At 44.3% G+C, this 18,003-nt stretch overlaps 1 protein-coding gene across 1 annotated transcript in view; it reads right to left on the bottom strand.

The window, feature by feature from the left end:
- Positions 1–584: 584 nt before the first annotated feature.
- WDR6 (WD repeat domain 6) overlaps positions 585–18,003 on the bottom strand; it is a 31,138-nt gene continuing 13,719 nt past the window's right edge. The window contains exons 7-8 of the mRNA XM_040408672.1: positions 4,519–4,606; positions 585–1,011 (exon numbers count right to left, since the gene is read on the bottom strand). Coding sequence (XP_040264606.1) covers positions 990–1,011; positions 4,519–4,606 — 110 coding nt within the window. The 3' untranslated portion in view covers positions 585–989. The remainder of the gene's footprint in view (positions 1,012–4,518; positions 4,607–18,003) is intronic.

Below are 18,003 nucleotides of genomic sequence, written 5' to 3'. Positions count from 1 at the left end.
ATACTGCCTTCTATGTACAAGAATATAACTACTATAATACTGCCCCTATGTACAGGAATATAACTACTATAATACTGCTCCTATGTACAAGAATATAACTACTATAATACTGCTCCTATGTACAAGAATATAACTACTATAATACTGCCTTCTATGTACAAGAATATAACTACTATAATACTGCCTCCTATGTACCAGAATATAACTACTATAATACTGCTCCTATGTACAAGAATATAACTACTATAATACTGCCTCCTATGTACAAGGATATAACTACTATAATACTGCTCCTATGTACAAGAATATAACTACTATAATACTGCCTCCTATGTACAAGAATATAACTACTATAATACTGCCTCCTATGTACAAGGATATAACTACTATAATGCTGCCTCCTATGTACAAGAATATAACTACTATAATACTGCTCCTAATGTTGATGAGGTGCAACTTTGCTGAAATTACTGCAGAAAAGCTCATTTTACTCAGCGGTTTATTGCAGCTTTCTCATTAACATGAAGACGTATTTCTGACGCTGGATCCAGTGTTGGGGGCTCTGGTATTGCGGTAACTCAAAGAATGAAAAGCTGAAATTGCGGCTGAAGTTGAGCTCGGTTACTGCGGGGACGGGGGGTAATTTCATATTATGGAATTTATTAGAGGCCCGTCTCTTGGTCACTCCGGTTCTGCCCCTGAGTTTAGCTCTGCCATTAGCCTTGTCTTTTAATGTTTGCTGTTCAGGGGCACTTGCCTTCAGGCTCCAGCCGTCCTCGTTAGCCGCCTCCCGCTGACTTTGGCGGCTGTCGGCCATGTTGTCAGATAACGTCTTTGGAGATGGGATGCTCTGAAGGAGACAGGTCAGCGAGGTCTCAGAAGGAGAAGCTCTAACCCATGGCGTCATATCACTGGAAAGGATAGGCTGAGTCTTCTGCTTCCCCCTCGTGTATGAAGCCTTCAGAGACGGAAGAAGGTCTGTCCTCTTGTCAGTATTTCGGACGCTTAGAGCTGGAGCATAAAGTCATGTTAGGTCTATGAACCCACAATAACAATCTATTATACAGGATTCCTAAAACTGAAGGGTTGGGCACGTAGGCACTGGCCTACGGTCCACAGCAATAGGGGGCGCAGTGCCCAACATCTATTCTTTCAGCTACCATGGAGCATATTCATTCATTTGGTTTTAATTGGTCCTGCATATGAAAAAAAAAAAAAAAAAACATTCTGTTTGCAGCTGGAAACTGTCAGCAAGCCACTGTTGACGGATCTTTTACATTTTATTATGCATCTTTATTTAGTACTAAGTGCAAAAATGGAGCCCTGCTATGAATGGACCATTGGTCTGATAGGCTCGTTAATTATTGAGGCCTAAGGTTCCCATGCTGTGGTAGCTGCAATGCGGCTGAGGCTACGCATAGAACTTTAAGGGGGATCGGTCCGCTCCTTAAGGGTCCATTCACACGTCCGCAAAATGGGTCCGCATCCGTTCCGCAATTTTGCGGAACGGGTGCGGACCCATAAATTTTCAATGGGGGGCCGCAAAAGATGTGGACAGCACACTGTGTGCTGTCAGCATCCGCACTTCTGTTCCGCGGCCCCGCGAAAAAAATAGAACATGTCCTATTCTTGTCCGCAGACACGGACAAGAAAATACATTTCTATTATAGTGCCGACCATGTGCGGTCGCAAAATGCGGAACGCACATGGCTGGTGTCCGTGTTTGGCGGATCCGCAATTTGCGGACGTGTGAATGGACCCCAAGTGGGATCGGTCCGCTCTCCTGACATTTCTGTTTTAGTAAATACTGTACTTGTATTCCTTATGAAACAATTGTCAAAGCGCTCTTATTCCTCCTAGAAATGTATGACCGCTGCATGTAACCATTCCCCTTAAAGGGAACCTGTCACCGGGATTTTGTGTATAGAGCTGAGGACATGGGTTGCTAGATGGCCGCTAGCACATCCGCAATACCCAGTCCCCATAGCTCTGTGTGCTTTTATTGGGTAAAAAAAACCGATTTTATCCATATGCAAATTAACCTGAGATGAGTCAGGGCCAGGACTGATCTCAGGTTAAGGCCTCATGCACACGGCCGTTGTTTGGGGCCGCATGCAGACCACTTCAATGGGGCCGCAAAAGATGTGGACAGCACTCCGTGTGCTCTCCGCATCCGTTGCTCCGTTTCTTGTCCGTTTTTTGGACAAGAATAAGCATTTCTACAATGGGCCGCCCGTTCCGTAAATTGCGGAAGGCACGCGGGCGGCTTCCGTTTTCTGCGGATCTGCGGTTTGTGGACTGCAAAAAACGGAACGGTCGTGTGCATGAGGCCTAATTTGCATATGTATCAAATCGTTGTTTTTTTTACATAATAAAAGCACACAGAGCTATGGGGACTGGGTTTGCGGATGTGCTAGCGGCCATCTAACAACCCATGTCCTCGGCTCTATACACAAAATCCTGGTGACAGGTTCCCTTTAACACAGGGGTCTGTCCCTACAGAGCCTGACCTGTGTGTGTGTGTGTGTGGTCACACTCCTAAACTGGAAACACCCGGTCATCAAATTATTCATAAATTTCAAGGAGGAATAAACAGAGGGACGGCACAACACAGAATTACAGAAAAATGCTCCAGAATTGTAATTATAAGGTGAGGAATAAAAGTATTTACTAAAAGGTGCTAACAGGAGAGCTGACAACGCAGTCTTTAAATACGGAGTAAGGATACAGCAAGCCTGCCTGCTGACAGTTTCCAGGTAGCAACAGAATACATGTATTTTCTACACTAAACAGAATATTATAACAAATTAAAAATGTAAAGAAAAAAAAATTGTTGTAAAAATCGTGCATAATTAGCAAATGCAAATGAGCCGTTAAGTGCGCCAAGGGCAGACTCAAGCCTCTCTGTGCACCCTTGCTCCTCCTACTTCTTCTGTCAGCCCCACCCCCACCCTTCCTTTTTGAGGGTCAGGTTCCTGCATAGCCATCACGTTTCACATTGCCAATCAAGGAGAGGGAGGGGCTGGCAGAAGGAACAAGGGTGCACAGAGGGGCTTGGTCCTGCCCCCGGTGCACAGAGGGGCTTGGTCCTGCCCCCGGTGCACAGAGGGGCTTGGTCCTGCCCCCGGTGCACAGAGGGGCTTGGTCCTGCCCCCGGTGCACAGAGGGGCTTGGTCCTGCCCCCGGTGCACAGAGGGGCTTGGTCCTGCCCCCGGTGCACAGAGGGGCTTGGTCCTGCCCCCGGTGCACAGAGGGGCTTGGTCCTGCCCCCGGTGCACAGAGGGGCTTGGTCCTGCCCCCGGTGCACAGAGGGGCTTGGTCCTGCCCCCGGTGCACAGAGGGGCTTGGTCCTGCCCCCGGTGCACAGAGGGGCTTGGTCCTGCCCCCGGTGCACAGAGGGGCTTGGTCCTGCCCCCGGTGCACAGAGGGGCTTGGTCCTGCCCCCGGTGCACAGAGGGGCTTGGTCCTGCCCCCGGTGCACAGAGGGGCTTGGTCCTGCCCCCGGTGCACAGAGGGGCTTGGTCCTGCCCCCGGTGCACAGAGGGGCTTGGTCCTGCCCCCGGTGCACAGAGGGGCTTGGTCCCGCCCCCGGTGCACTTAACTGCTCATTTACATGGATTAAAAGTGCTTTTTCTCCAGAATGAAGCAACGGATCTCTAAGCGAAAGGCATCATTACATTCGGCTGACCTAGTCCTGCAAGACATTGTGACGGGTAGAACAGTGAATTTCTGGACGACACGCTCTCTTTAATATGTGTTCAATGTTGTTTATAAATAGCCAAATAACATTGTTCCATGATTAGCAGCATTAAATCTTACGCCCCCAGGACAGTTGCATAATTATAAACGGTCGCCCTTTTAAGAACTGGATTTTTTTCGCCATTTTGCGTGGCGTCGCCAGCGTAACTAGCGTTTCTTGCGCTCAACCTCCTCTGCTTTTTCTTTTCATTCACCTGTTTCCTGCTCTCAGAATACAGTGATATCAGACACCGGCGGCCGCTGCCCGATTACTGAAGCCTCCGCCATGACGGCTGCTGATATAAAGGAGCAGGTGGCTCTATGTGGATTTGATATGCGTAGATTACACTATAAACCCGGCATCAGGTGTAGGCACCTTTCATGTATTTTGGCAGGTAACGCCCCCGACATATAATATGAAAACCATCGCACCGCGGGACGAGACTGACATGAACCTTAACGTGCCAAGTGCAGCAGAAGCCGCGCTTTGTACTGGACGCACACCCTTCATTACCTCACCTTGTCATTTACGGGCACTGGTAAGCGCCAGTGACTATATGTGGCAGATGGAAGATTACAGCTGGCGGTGCTTGGCACACCCTCTCAAACCCTAATGGGGGCACAACCCTAGGCAGGAGCCGGCAAAGCCTTTTAAATTGGCATATTAATTGCAATCCCATGCCCCCAACACCTGCATTGAGGAGAAGGTCATCTCCCTGTGGAAACATATCATAGACAGAGATGCCCGCCCTACCCATATGCCTCCTGTACCGCCCATACCTGTCACCTTCCCTGCTCCTTTCTTGATTAACGGCAAAGCCACGCGTTCGGTTAATGCGTCGTCCGGGCATCTGGTGTCGGCTGATATCTAAAAATGAATGGGAAAATGAGAACACAATAGGATTATTTTATATCAGTCGGGGAAGGGGAGATAGTGACTCTCTCCATATAAACTATAACGGTCCACAGCCATGTCTTGAAGACCATTCATCCCAAATATGGAGGGAACCTAGTTGATTCCATAGAAGCTGTAAGGGCAGCCATATTGGTTGTCAGCCGGCTTTCATTCTAAACAGCTGACAAAGGACATTACCACCCATCAACCATAATGTAAAAAACAATCACCTGCAAAATTGACTTACCTTCTGTAGAGAGGTGTCCTTACATATTCCACTGTTGCCATTGCAATCACTCTGGTGTCTTGGAGACAAAGCTGGAGACTGATCTGCTGTTTGGCAGAGCCTTGGGATCACTGATGGCACCCGTGTACCAGCCGCAGCTTCACGACTTGGTACCTTCACGGTCACCCTCTTAGAGGTCCGCCGATCTAACCGGCCTTTCTTGGACTCGATATTCTGGTGCATTGCAGAAGGTTCTTCTGGTCTTCAGTGGACCCATGCAGACTTCTCAGCTTTTTCGGGTCATTGCATTGTAAAGATCTTCATGGACAAGTATCCAAGCTCATTGTCCAAGTGTCACTGGTGAACCATGGAGGTCCCCTCCGAGGGCTCGGATTGGTGGAGATGAATTATTCATTAGGACTCTTAGGTTGGGAGTAGATCAGCCTTTCATGGGTGGCAAATGCTCAATAATTCAGACTGGCATTGACATTGCACATTTGTATTCATTATAAAACCTGTCAACACAGCAACAGGCACCGAGTGGGAACCAGAGGATCATATTCAGAATAACAAAGAGGAGGCAGCTCAGGACCTTTCCTGAAAAGGTCAGATACATGTCTCCATTTGCTTGTCACGAGGAAGGACCCATATATCTAAGAGGTCTGAAACGCGTAGATGTATACTTGCATTACGGATTTTAACGCTGGAATAAAGGTCATTTATAATTTCACCTGAATTGAGCTGGATATTCTTCTTTCAAATGTCTCCATTAACTTCTCTTTATATAATAAGTCTAAGTATGGAATGCGTAGTAATATAAAATATGGGTAATCTGGAATACTGTCCCTATATAAAAAATATAACTACTATAATACTGCCCCCTATGTACAAGAATATAACTACTATAATACTGCTCCTATGTACAAGAATATAACTACTATAATACTGCCTCCTATGTACAAGAATATAACTACTATAATACTGCCTCCTATGTACAAGAATATAACTACTATAATACTGCCTCCTATATACAAGAATATAACTACTATAATACTGCTCCTATGTACAAGAATATAACTCCTATAATACTGCTCCTATGTACAAGAATATAACTACTATAATACTGCTCCTATGTAAAGAATATAACTACTATAATACTGCTCCTATGTACAAGAATATAACTACTATAATACTGCTCCTATGTACAAGAATATAACTACTATAATATTGCTCCTATGTACAAGGATATAACTACTATAATACTGCTCCTATGTACAAGAATATAACTACTATAATACTGCTCCTATGTACAAGAATAACTACTATAATACTGCCTCCTATGTACAACAATATAACTACTATAATACTGCTCCTATGTACAAGAATATAACTACTATAATACTGCTTCTATGTACAAGACTATAACTACTATAATACTGCCTCCTATGTACAAGAATATAACTACTATAATACTGCTCCTATGTACAAGAATAACTACTATAATACTGCTCCTATGTACAACAATATAACTACTATAATACTGCTCCTATGTACAACAATATAACTACTATAATACTGCTTCTATGTACAAGACTATAACTACTATAATACTGCCTCCTATGTACAAGAATATAACTACTATAATACTGCTCCTATGTAAAGAATATAACTACTATAATACTACTCCTATGTACAAGAATATAACTACTATAATACTGCTCCTATGTACAAGAATATAACTACTATAATACTGCTTCTATGTACAAGAATATAACTACTATAATACTGCTCCTGTGTACAAGAATATAACTACTATAATACTGCCCCCTATGTACAAGAATATAACTACTATAATACTGCCCCCTATGTACAAGAATATAACTACCATAATACTGCCCCTAACTACTATAATACTGCCTCTATGTACAAGAATATAACTACTATAATACTGCCCCTATGTACAAGAATATAACTACTATAATACTGCCTCCTATGTACAAGAATATAACTGCTAAAATACTGCCTCCTATGTACAAGAATATAACTGCTATAATACTGCTCCCTATGTACAAGAATATAACTACTATAATACTGCTCCTATGTACAAGAATATAACTACTATAATACTGCTCCTATGTACAAGAATAACTACTATAATACTGCCTCCTATGTACAACAATATAACTACTATAATACTGCTCCTATGTACAAGAATATAACTACTATAATACTGCTCCTATGTACAAGAATATAACTACTATAATACTGCTCCTATGTAAAGAATATAACTACTATAATACTGCTCCTATGTACAAGAATATAACTACTATAATACTGCTCCTATGTACAAGAATATAACTACTATAATATTGCTCCTATGTACAAGGATATAACTACTATAATACTGCTCCTATGTACAAGAATATAACTACTATAATACTGCTCCTATGTACAAGAATAACTACTATAATACTGCCTCCTATGTACAACAATATAACTACTATAATACTGCTCCTATGTACAAGAATATAACTACTATAATACTGCTTCTATGTACAAGACTATAACTACTATAATACTGCCTCCTATGTACAAGAATATAACTACTATAATACTGCCCCCTATGTACAAGAATATAACTACTATAATACTGCCCCCTATGTACAAGAATATAACTACTATAATACTGCCTCCTATGTACAAGAATATAACTACTATAATACCGCTCCTATGTACAGGAATATAACTACTATAATACTGCCTCCTATATACAAGAATATAACTACTATAATACTGCCTCCTATGTACAAGAATATAACTACTATAATACTGCCCCCTATGTACAAGAATATAACTACTATAATACTGCCCCCTATGTACAAGAATATAACTACTATAATACTGCCCCCTATGTACAAGAATATAACTACTATAATACTGCTCCTATGTACAAGAATATAACTACTATAATACTGCTCCTATGTACAAGAATATAACTACTATAATACTGCCTCCTGTGTACAAGAATATAACTACTATAATACTGCCTCCTATGTACAAGAATATAACTACTATAATACTGCTCCTATGTACAAGAATATAACTACTAGGAGAATAAGGACCCGACTTGCTGCAGTAATTATAGGCCGATCTCCTTGCTCAATACTGATGTGAAGTGGTGGGCGAAAATCTTAGCTACCAGACTTCAGGATGTACTTCCCGACATTGTTCATGGAGAGCAAGTGGGCTTTGTCCACGGCAGACAGGGGTCGGAAAACACGATTCGGCTTCTTCACCTTATTCACAGGGCCAAGAAATCTGTGAAACCTTTAGTGTTGGTGAGCACTGATGCGGAGAAGGCCTTCGACAGGGTCAGCTGGCAGTTTATGTCTCGGGCCCTGGCGAGGTTTGGTCTTTCTGATCAGTTTATTGCTGCCATTTACACCTTATACTCGGCCCCCTCTGCCATGGTCAAAGTTAATGGTACGTTATCCCCTCCATTTCGCATCACTAATGGGACAAGGCAGGGGTGCCCCCTGTCTCCGGCATTATTTGTGTTGGTGATGGAGACTCTTCTGAGCAAGATTAGGGCGGACCCAGATATAAAGGGCCTCCAAGTGGGCGCCGGCACCCATGTTACTGCAGCATTTGCGGACGACCTTTTGGTTATAATATCTAACCCCAGAGAGGCCTTACCTAAGTTATTGAATATATTTGAGGACTTTGGGTTCGTATCTAATTTTAAAATTAATTATGGGAAGTCTATGGCACTTAATATTTCATGCTCCCAAGCTGTGATTAATACGCTTAAGCGCGATACTCCATTTGTTTGGGCATCCAGGGACATTACGTTCCTAGGGACACGTATATCGGCCAATATCCATGAGTTGGCCTCACTCAATTACACGCCGCTGCTTCAGTCAGTTCGTACCCACCTCCAGACCTTGAAACTACCTTTCGTATCGTGGGTTGGTAGGAAAAATTACCTTAAAACCTTTATCCTCCCCAAATTCCTATATCTGCTACAGGCCCTCCCTATTTGGCTACCAAACTCATATTTCGCAGAAGTACGCCAGGTGTTCACACGCTTCCTCTGGATTGGCAAATCTCCTCGTATTGCCTATTCAGTCCTCACTAGGGATAAGAAGCTTGGAGGCTTTGGGATGCCAGATGTTAAAGTTTATTATACTGCAGTACAACTTTGTAGATGCGTAGCAGCTATGTCTCGTCAATCCAACTCCCCTTGCTCTCGCCTGGAGTCTGCGCTGCTCACTAACCAAGATCAGCTCACCCTGTGGGGAGTCCGAGCCTTTTCGGCTAACCATTATGCATCCTCCCTGGTCTGGAAGGGTATGCTGGTAGAGTGGTCTAAAATGGTCCAATCTCAAACATTCAACTTTCCTAACCCAGGTATGCCACTGCAACTGCTACAAAACTACCTCCATCCATCCATCTTAAGCCCATCCGGTATTTGGTCTAGGCTCGCTGGCAAATTTCTGCGGGATGTCCTCTTACCGGATGGCAGCTTGAATTTGGATTTGTTGCTGGGCCTCCCCGAGGTCAAGACTGCGCCATTTTTCCATCTGGCTGACTTTAAGAGAGATATTACAGGGGGTGTTAGGTCCCTTCCTGTTAACAGCTCTTTATCTTGGCTTGAGAAGAAGGTCATGGCCACTAAACCCGCCACTAGACCGCTGTCTCAGATGTATAAAGAAATACTCTCCTCACTCCCCCCGGAGCTCCGTTTTCTGACCTCCTGGGAGAGGGAGCTCTCTTTGTGCCTCACGGAGCCGGAAAGAGCCTTTATTTTGGCACATTCACATGGCTTTAACCGCTGTGTGAGGATTCAGGAGAACTCTTTCAAACTACTCAGTAGATGGTATAAGACGCCTGAGTTCTTACACAAGTTGAACCCGGAAGTTCCAGAAGCTTGTTGGAGATGCGGCTTGGAAATTGGTTCCCTGTCGCATATTTGGTGGTCCTGTCGGAAAATCCAGACATTTTGGAAATCAATTGAGCCATTGATCAACCAAATTTGCAATTCTAGGATAGTCCTGGATGCTAAACTTATTTTGTTATGGTGCCCCAATACAACCCTCACCCCTGCTAAGGATAACCTCCCGACCATGTTGCTCACGGCAGCTAAGCTGCTTATTCCTTTTCTATGGAAAACTGACTCTCCCCCGACCACCCTAATGTGGATAGACAAGGTAGACCAGATCTACCGTTTTGAGGAACTGGCACACTGGGAAACTAACTCACGTTCCCGCTTCTTAAAACTATGGTCTCCATGGAAAACTTACAGAAACTTTGCTTAGCAGAGCAGAATCTCCCATCTCCCTGTTCTCCCCGCTCCTTCCCCTCTTGTGTGTTCCCCCCCTTTGTCTCCCAACCCTTGACTGAATTTTATTTTATGTTTGATAATTGTGATTGTATATGATGTCTATGCATGATGTAAATGTGGGACTCATATTGTGATTCCTTGTCACTGTGATGTAGTCATGTATGGGCGTTTAGCCTCTGCTTTTTCTTTCAATAAAAAGAAATATGGTTAAGAATATAACTACTATAGGGGGGCGGAGTTTGACCGGCTTCCTGACCGGCTGCATGTGAGGAGAGCTCTCCTCTTCTTTGCCTCACAAAGTGGTTTATTTCGCTTCTTAACTGCACAAATATGCGGAAAATCGGCAAATACCTGCCCAAAGAAAGACCTGAACCCCTCAAGCAAGATCGGGGTCCCTCTGAGATGGAGAAATACTTTAACAAGCGGCCTGCAGCTCCAGTAACAGAGAGACCTAAGATGGCCCCTCCTGACCCTGATGACAGCATGGAGGAGGCTGAGAGAGCAGACAGCCCGGCTACTGAGAGCTCCCAGGGATCGCAGGCTGAAGCTGCTGAACCTATCTCAAAGAGGTTCCTACAACAAGCCCTCCTGTCAGTGATACGGCCGGTGATGCAGGAGCTCACTGAGATAAAGGAGGACATTAAGCACATCGGCCATAGAGTGGAGAGGCTTGAAGATACACAGGGGGCCATCCTGGATTACACCCGTGCGATTGGAGATAACAGCTCTGCTTACCTGTCTTCCCTGGATCATGCATACGCACTGATTGAAGATCAGGAAAATAGAAGCAGGCGCAAAAATGTGCGCTTCAGAGGCTTGCCAGAAGCAGTGTCACATGAGGAGCTTCCTGCAGCAGCATCCGCCATTTTCACCTCCCTGCTGGGCCCTGAAGGTGCATCTGCAGTCACAATCGAGCGCATCCATCGCTCTCTGCGGCCTAAACCCAGGGAGGGAGAACCCCCTCGTGATGTGGTCTGCGGACTCTTGCGGTACGTAGATACCGCTGCGATTTTTAAAGTGGCCAGGGAGAAGGGAGATCTAAAGCATGATGGAGCCAAGATTCTGCTATTCCAGGATCTCGCACCTTCAACCCTGAATAAAAGAAGAATCCTGCGGCCTGTCACCGAGATTCTGCGCCAGAGAAAGATCCCCTTTAAGTGGCTTTTTCCATTTGGCCTCACATTTTCCAGGGAAGGAAAGAGGTGCACGATCCGGACCCCCAGTGATCTGCCGGCGGCATGGGAGCTGCTCAACACCACGCCACAAGATATCCCATCATGGCTGCCCTCAGCGGACACTGGCGTCCCGCTCCCAGAACTCCCTGATAGTTCCAGATGGTCGAAGGTGCCATCAAGAAAAGGAGCAAAGAAAAGAATCACCTGAACATTCTCCACAGGTTGTATGTGGGCTGTTAGATTGCAAGCTCCTCAGTTAATGTTCAATATGTTATAGGAGCACATTTAAGATGGAGGACGTCATTGCTCCCTATGTGGAGGGTGGAAGCTGCATTCACTTCATGTTGTTATGGGCGACTACCATAGAGGTTATATAAGTAATGCATTCTCTCAGGTTGTCAGTTAGTAGGTGCATACAGTATATTGTGAATCCCTGATATGTATAGCCAGATTCTGTCAGGCAGTTATAGAAGTGGCTATGTTCACACATGCATAATAATCTCAGCACACTTTGTGGGGGTGGGGACCCCTGATTTGTGGCCAGGAGCAGTACTGTCTGACACTATGTCGGCCTGCTCCCACCTTGTCACCGGTGGTTCCTGTGCTCCCGCACGGAGTTCTCTTATTTCCTTTGACCCCCTTTTGCTTGCAGGATTACATATTTTGCTTTTATTAACAAAATTCTGGCTAAAGGGATCAAAGGACCTTGTCCAGGACAAGGCGTTCCCCTGTTTGTTCCCCCTGTTTCCCTGTCCATGCTCACGTATGTTATTATATGCACGCACATGTGTATATCACTACACTGATGGCTGCAGTTAACTGCACTACATTCAATGTACGGGGTTTTAATACCCCCCAAAAGCGCTCACAGGTGATCAGACTTCTAAAGAAGAGACGCACAGATGTCTGTTTTTTCCAAGAGCTGCACCTTAAGCTCGGCCATGTTCCTAAACTCTCCCAGTCCTACTTTAATCAGTGGTTCATCAGCTCTCATGCCAAGGCTTCCAGGGGCGCGGGGATTGCCATATCCAGGAGGGTTCCCTTCTCCCTTGTCTCATCCTTGACCGACTCAGAGGGACGTTTTATGTTCGTAAAAGGTAAAATAGGGACTGTGCTGGTAACACTGGCAAGTCTATACAGTCCTAACCGGGGTCAGGGCCTATGGTTGAAGACTACATTGACTAAATTTACTTCCTTTGCAGAGGGCATTTGTTTAATAGGGGGGGGATCTTAATGTGGCCCTAAACCCACTAGTAGACGCTTCAGATCATTCCTCACAGTTGACCCAAGCGGCTATTGGCAGGATTAATAAGCATCTAGCAGGGGCCCATTTACTGGACACTTGGCGCCTGACCCATCCCACTGACTTAGATTACACGTTCTTCTCAGCTGCGCACAAGGTCTATTCCAGGCTAGACTATATTTTCATCTCTGACGCTTACGCTGAACTGGTGAGTAACTCCACCATTGATCCTATGACAGTATCAGATCACGCTCCTGTCACGACATCCGTGGTGTTCTCTGAATTACCTCAGCAATCTCGACAATGGAGATTAAATGAAACTCTGCTGGATGATGTGGAGGGAATGAGAGACATAGAAGCTAAATTACAACACTTCTTTAGGGAGAACACCACGGATGACGTCTCTGTCACGACTGTCTGGGAGACGCATAAGGCGGTCATCAGAGGGGAGCTGATTGCCCTGGGTAGTCGGAAAAAGAAGGAAAGACAAAAAACATTTCATACATTACTAGAAAAGATCTCAGCTTTAGAATCTCTGCACAAAAAATCCAGAACCACAGAGGCCCAACAAGAACTAACACTAACTAGGAAAAAATTAAAAGATCACCTTAACTATCACCAGGCCAAATCTTACCAATATGCCCAGTTCCGTTTTTATGCTCATGGAGACAAAGGGACGAGGCTTATGGCTTCGCTCCTTAAGCAGAAAAAAGATGCTTCCTATATAGCTGGAATTAAAGATAAAGATGGCAGGCTATTACATAAAACTTCAGATATTGCGAGAGAATTCCATAAGTTCTATAGTCAGCTTTATGGGCTCAAATGCCCAGATGACGACACAGAAGCTAATATAGAAGAGGCTGCTGACAAGTTCTTGGGGAACCTCAATCTGCCCAAACTGGAGACCAAAGATAGGGAACAACTCCTTGCCCCAGTCACAATAGAGGAAATATCAAATATTCTGAGCTCCATGCCAATGGGGAAATGCCCGGGACCTGATGGGTTTTCTGTGGGGTATTATAAAAAATTATCATCTGTCCTAACCCCTCGTATGGCCACTTGGTGTAATTCCCTATTAAATGGTTCTGTTCTCCATAGGCAATCCCTGGAAGCGACGGTCACAATTCTCCCAAAAGCAGGTAAAGATCCTAACCAATGCGGCAGTTATAGGCCGATATCGCTTCTCAACGTAGACGTTAAAGTATGGGCAAAGTTGCTGGCTTCCCGCCTTGCTCCCCTTCTGCCGAAACTAATTCACCCGGACCAAGCCGGGTTTGTGCCTGGACGAGAGGGAAATCAAAACTCCTGTAGGGTTCTCTCAGCAATGCAATTAGCTAAGAAAGAGAAGGCCTCACTGGTCCTTTTGGGTGTGGATGCGGAAAAGGCCTTTGACAGGGTAAGCTGGAGCTACATGAGGAAAACCCTACATAAACTTGGCATTCCAGAGCAATTCCAAACTGCCATCATGTCCCTCTACCATGAACCTAGTGCACGTATAAGGGTAAATGGTACATTATCCCAATCGTTCCCGATTACAAACGGGACTCGTCAGGGCTGTCCTCTGTCACCTACACTGTACGTCATGGTAATGGAGACATTACTGCAAGCTATAAGAGAACACCCCGGTATAAAGGGTCTCAAAATTAGGGATAGTTCTGTAGAATTTATAAATGCCGCTTATGCGGATGACCTACTGGTTATGCTCACAAACCCTGTCGAGGCCTTTCCGCATCTTCTATCCCTTTTCGAATTATATGGGAGGATCTCTAACTTTAAAGTTAATTATACAAAGTCAGAGGCGATGAACGTCTCAGCGCCAAGCAAAATGATTTCCTCTTTAAAAGGCACAACCCCGTTTATCTGGCAGGGTTCTCATCTTTCCTACTTAGGAATTAAATTACCAGCAGATTTGGACCAAACTTTCAGTTTGAACTTTAAACCCCTCTTAAATGATATACAGAAGCAGCTTCAGTCGCTTAAAATCCCATATGTCTCTTGGATGGGTAGAAAGAACCTTCTGAAGGCCTTCATCATGCCCAGGCTCCTGTATGTGATGCAAATGTTGCCCGTTTTTATCCCTATGTCCTTCTTTTGCCAGGTCAGGAGGCTATTTAGAACGTTCCTTTGGGGTGGGAAATCCGCTAGATTGGCCCATAGCAGGCTGATACAGGGGAGGAGCACGGGGGGGTTTGGGTTACCAGACGCACACCTATACTATCAGGCGATTCATTTAAAAAGATGGATTCAGCTACATGCCACTAAATACCAGACTTGGGGATGCGACTTAGAACTTGCCCAACTTTCATCTGTCCAGAGGGCGGGCCTCTGGGGTCTTACTACTTCTAATCTTAGGTCACAAGTTCTGCTTAGGGGAACCGCCTCAGTAATTCAACAGTTAAATGGCAAACTTAACCTCCTAAATAACCCCTCTCCATCTATGCCAGCGGATCTTCTTCCTTTCACTATACGACCGAATACCAAACAAATAGCAACGACCTGGCATAAACTACGCAAGTTTACAACAGAGGAATTCTTGGGGGCGACCTCGGGCGACTTATCTGACCAACACCCACTACACAACCTTATAAAAAAGTGTAATTTTTTAGAACTGATTGAACTTAACTCAGTCTCCAGACCACTAATAGAGAGTAATAGACATAAACCTACACAGTCTTGGTTTGAGAAACTTTTAACATTTGAGTCCATCCCACGTAAACTGATCTCTCTGTGTTACTTGGCTTTGGTTACTCCCCGCTCCCCTGGAACACCGCAATACCTGAGGCATTGGGCTGCTGAACTTGAGGTGGAACTGAATGAGACTGACATTATGAGGATACATGCGCACTCCCACGGTTTCTCAAGCTGTACCAGGATACAGGAACACACATACAAAGTCCTCACCCAGTGGTACATGACTCCGAAGCAGATGTTTATCAGGGGTATGAGACAGGACGATAAATGCTGGAGGTGTATGGAAGACACAGGTACTCTGTCTCACATCTTCTGGTCTTGTCCTAGGATCCGTCCATTCTGGGAAGGTGTCTTATCCACTATTCAGAAAATAACACATGTAGTTGTGGAGGTGCCCCCTACTCTTGTGCTCCTGTGGCTCCCAACTCCCTCTTTCTCTCCCTCAAAAAGATGCTTAACCACCCAATTACTCCAGGCGGCAAGGCTGCTCATCCCGCAGCACTGGTTGAGTACAGAACCCCCCACTGTGGAGGCATGGCTGAACAAGGTGGACCATATCTGTCGTATGGAGGAACTGGCGAGTTGGGAGGACAGGAATCACAATAAATATGTGAAGCTGTGGACACCCTGGCTCATGTTTAGGGATGACCCTCCGAATAGTCAGACGGCTCACGGGTCTGCTAGTAGTGGTACATTATGAGCTCACGGGTAGAGGGTATATATGCGCATTAATGGTACGCGTTCTGGACCATGTCTGAGTCACTGACAAAATAATACCTGTGAATATGAATACATTCAATATGCACTTTAGATATCTAATATCCTGCATACGAACGAGTGTCATGGATGGATTGTTGTTTTTGGTTATTCCTCTTTATCCTTCCCTCCCTCCTATTCCTTGTCCCCATATCCTTCCCCTCCTCTTTTTCCTCTATTTCTGCGTCATTATGTTCACCAGTCATACTACAAGACCTTTATATACTGGTAAGATGCATCTGTAACCTTTGCATAATACTTGTATAATGGGATATGATTATTCTGTCTATATGTGAAAAATGGGAAATTAGTATTGTCCTGTTATTTATATACGGAATTCTGTTTAGGTCCATATCTACAGTCCTTCAAGCTGTTATGTATACTCAAAGCAATGTACGATATCAACCACTTTGTATATGTCACTGCATAATGTTGTAGTATGTATTTTCAATATACTTTTCAATAAAAAGAGAATTTTCAAAGAATATAACTACTATAATACTGCCTCCTATATACAAGAATGTAACTACTATAATACTGCCCCTATGTACAAGAATATAACTACTATAATACTGCTCCCATGTACAGGAATATAACTACTATAATACTGCTCCTATGTACAAGAATATAACTACTATAATACTGCCTCCTATGTACAAGAATATAACTACTATAATACTGCTCCTATGTACAAGAATATAACTACTATAATACTGCTCCTATGTACAAGAATATAACTACTATAATACTGCTCCTATGTACAAGAATATAACTACTATAATACTGCCCCTATGTACAAGAATATAACTACTATAATACTGCCTCCTATATACAAGAATATAACTACTATAATACTGCCTCCTATGTACAAGAATATAACTACTATAATACTGCTCCTATGTACAAGAATATAACTACTATAATACTGCCTCCTATGTACAAGAATATAACTACTATAATACTGCCCCCTATGTACAAGAATATAACTACTACACTGCGTGCAGAATTATTAGGCAAATGAGTATTTTGACCACATCATCCTCTTTATGCATGTTGTCTTACTCCAAGCTGTATAGGCTCGAAAGCCTACTACCAATTAAGCATATTAGGTGATGTGCATCTCTGTAATGAGAAGGGGTGTGGTCTAATGACATCAACACCCTATATTAGGTGTGCATAATTATTAGGCAACTTCCTTTCCTTTGGCAAAATGGGTCAAAAGAAGGACTTGACAGGCTCAGAAAAGTCAAAAATAGTGAGATATCTTGCAGAGGGATGCAGCACTCTTAAAATTGCAAAGCTTCTGAAGCGTGATCATCGAACAATCAAGCGTTTCATTCAAAATAGTCAACAGGATCGCAAGAAGCGTATGGAAAAACCAAGGCGCAAAATAACTGCCCATGAACTGAGAAAAGTCAAGCGTGCAGCTGCCAAGATGCCACTTGCCACCAGTTTGGCCATATTTCAGAGCTGCAACATCACTGGAGTGCCCAAAAGCACAAGGTGTGCAATACTCAGAGACATGGCCAAGGTAAGAAAGGCTGAAAGACGACCACCACTGAACAAGACACACAAGCTGAAACGTCAAGACTGGGCCAAGAAATATCTCAAGACTGATTTTTCTAAGGTTTAATGGACTGATGAAATGAGAGTGAGTCTTGATGGGCCAGATGGATGGGCCCGTGGCTGGATTGGTAAAGGGCAGAGAGCTCCAGTCCTACTCAGACGCCAGCAAGGTGGAGGTGGAGTACTGGTTTGGGCTGGTATCATCAAAGATGAGCTTGTGGGGCCTTTTCGGGTTGAGGATGGAGTCAAGCTCAACTCCCAGTCCTACTGCCAGTTTCTGGAAGACACCTTCTTCAAGCAGTGGTACAGGAAGAAGTCTGCATCCTTCAAGAAAAACATGATTTTCATGCAGGACAATGCTCCATCACA

Source organism: Bufo bufo, chromosome 9 (genome assembly GCF_905171765.1).
Source record: "Bufo bufo chromosome 9, aBufBuf1.1, whole genome shotgun sequence".
Classification (NCBI taxonomy): Eukaryota; Metazoa; Chordata; class Amphibia; order Anura; family Bufonidae; genus Bufo; species Bufo bufo.
The sequence above is the reverse complement of the archived record's forward strand: the minus strand, read 5'-3'. Positions and strand labels throughout refer to the sequence as shown.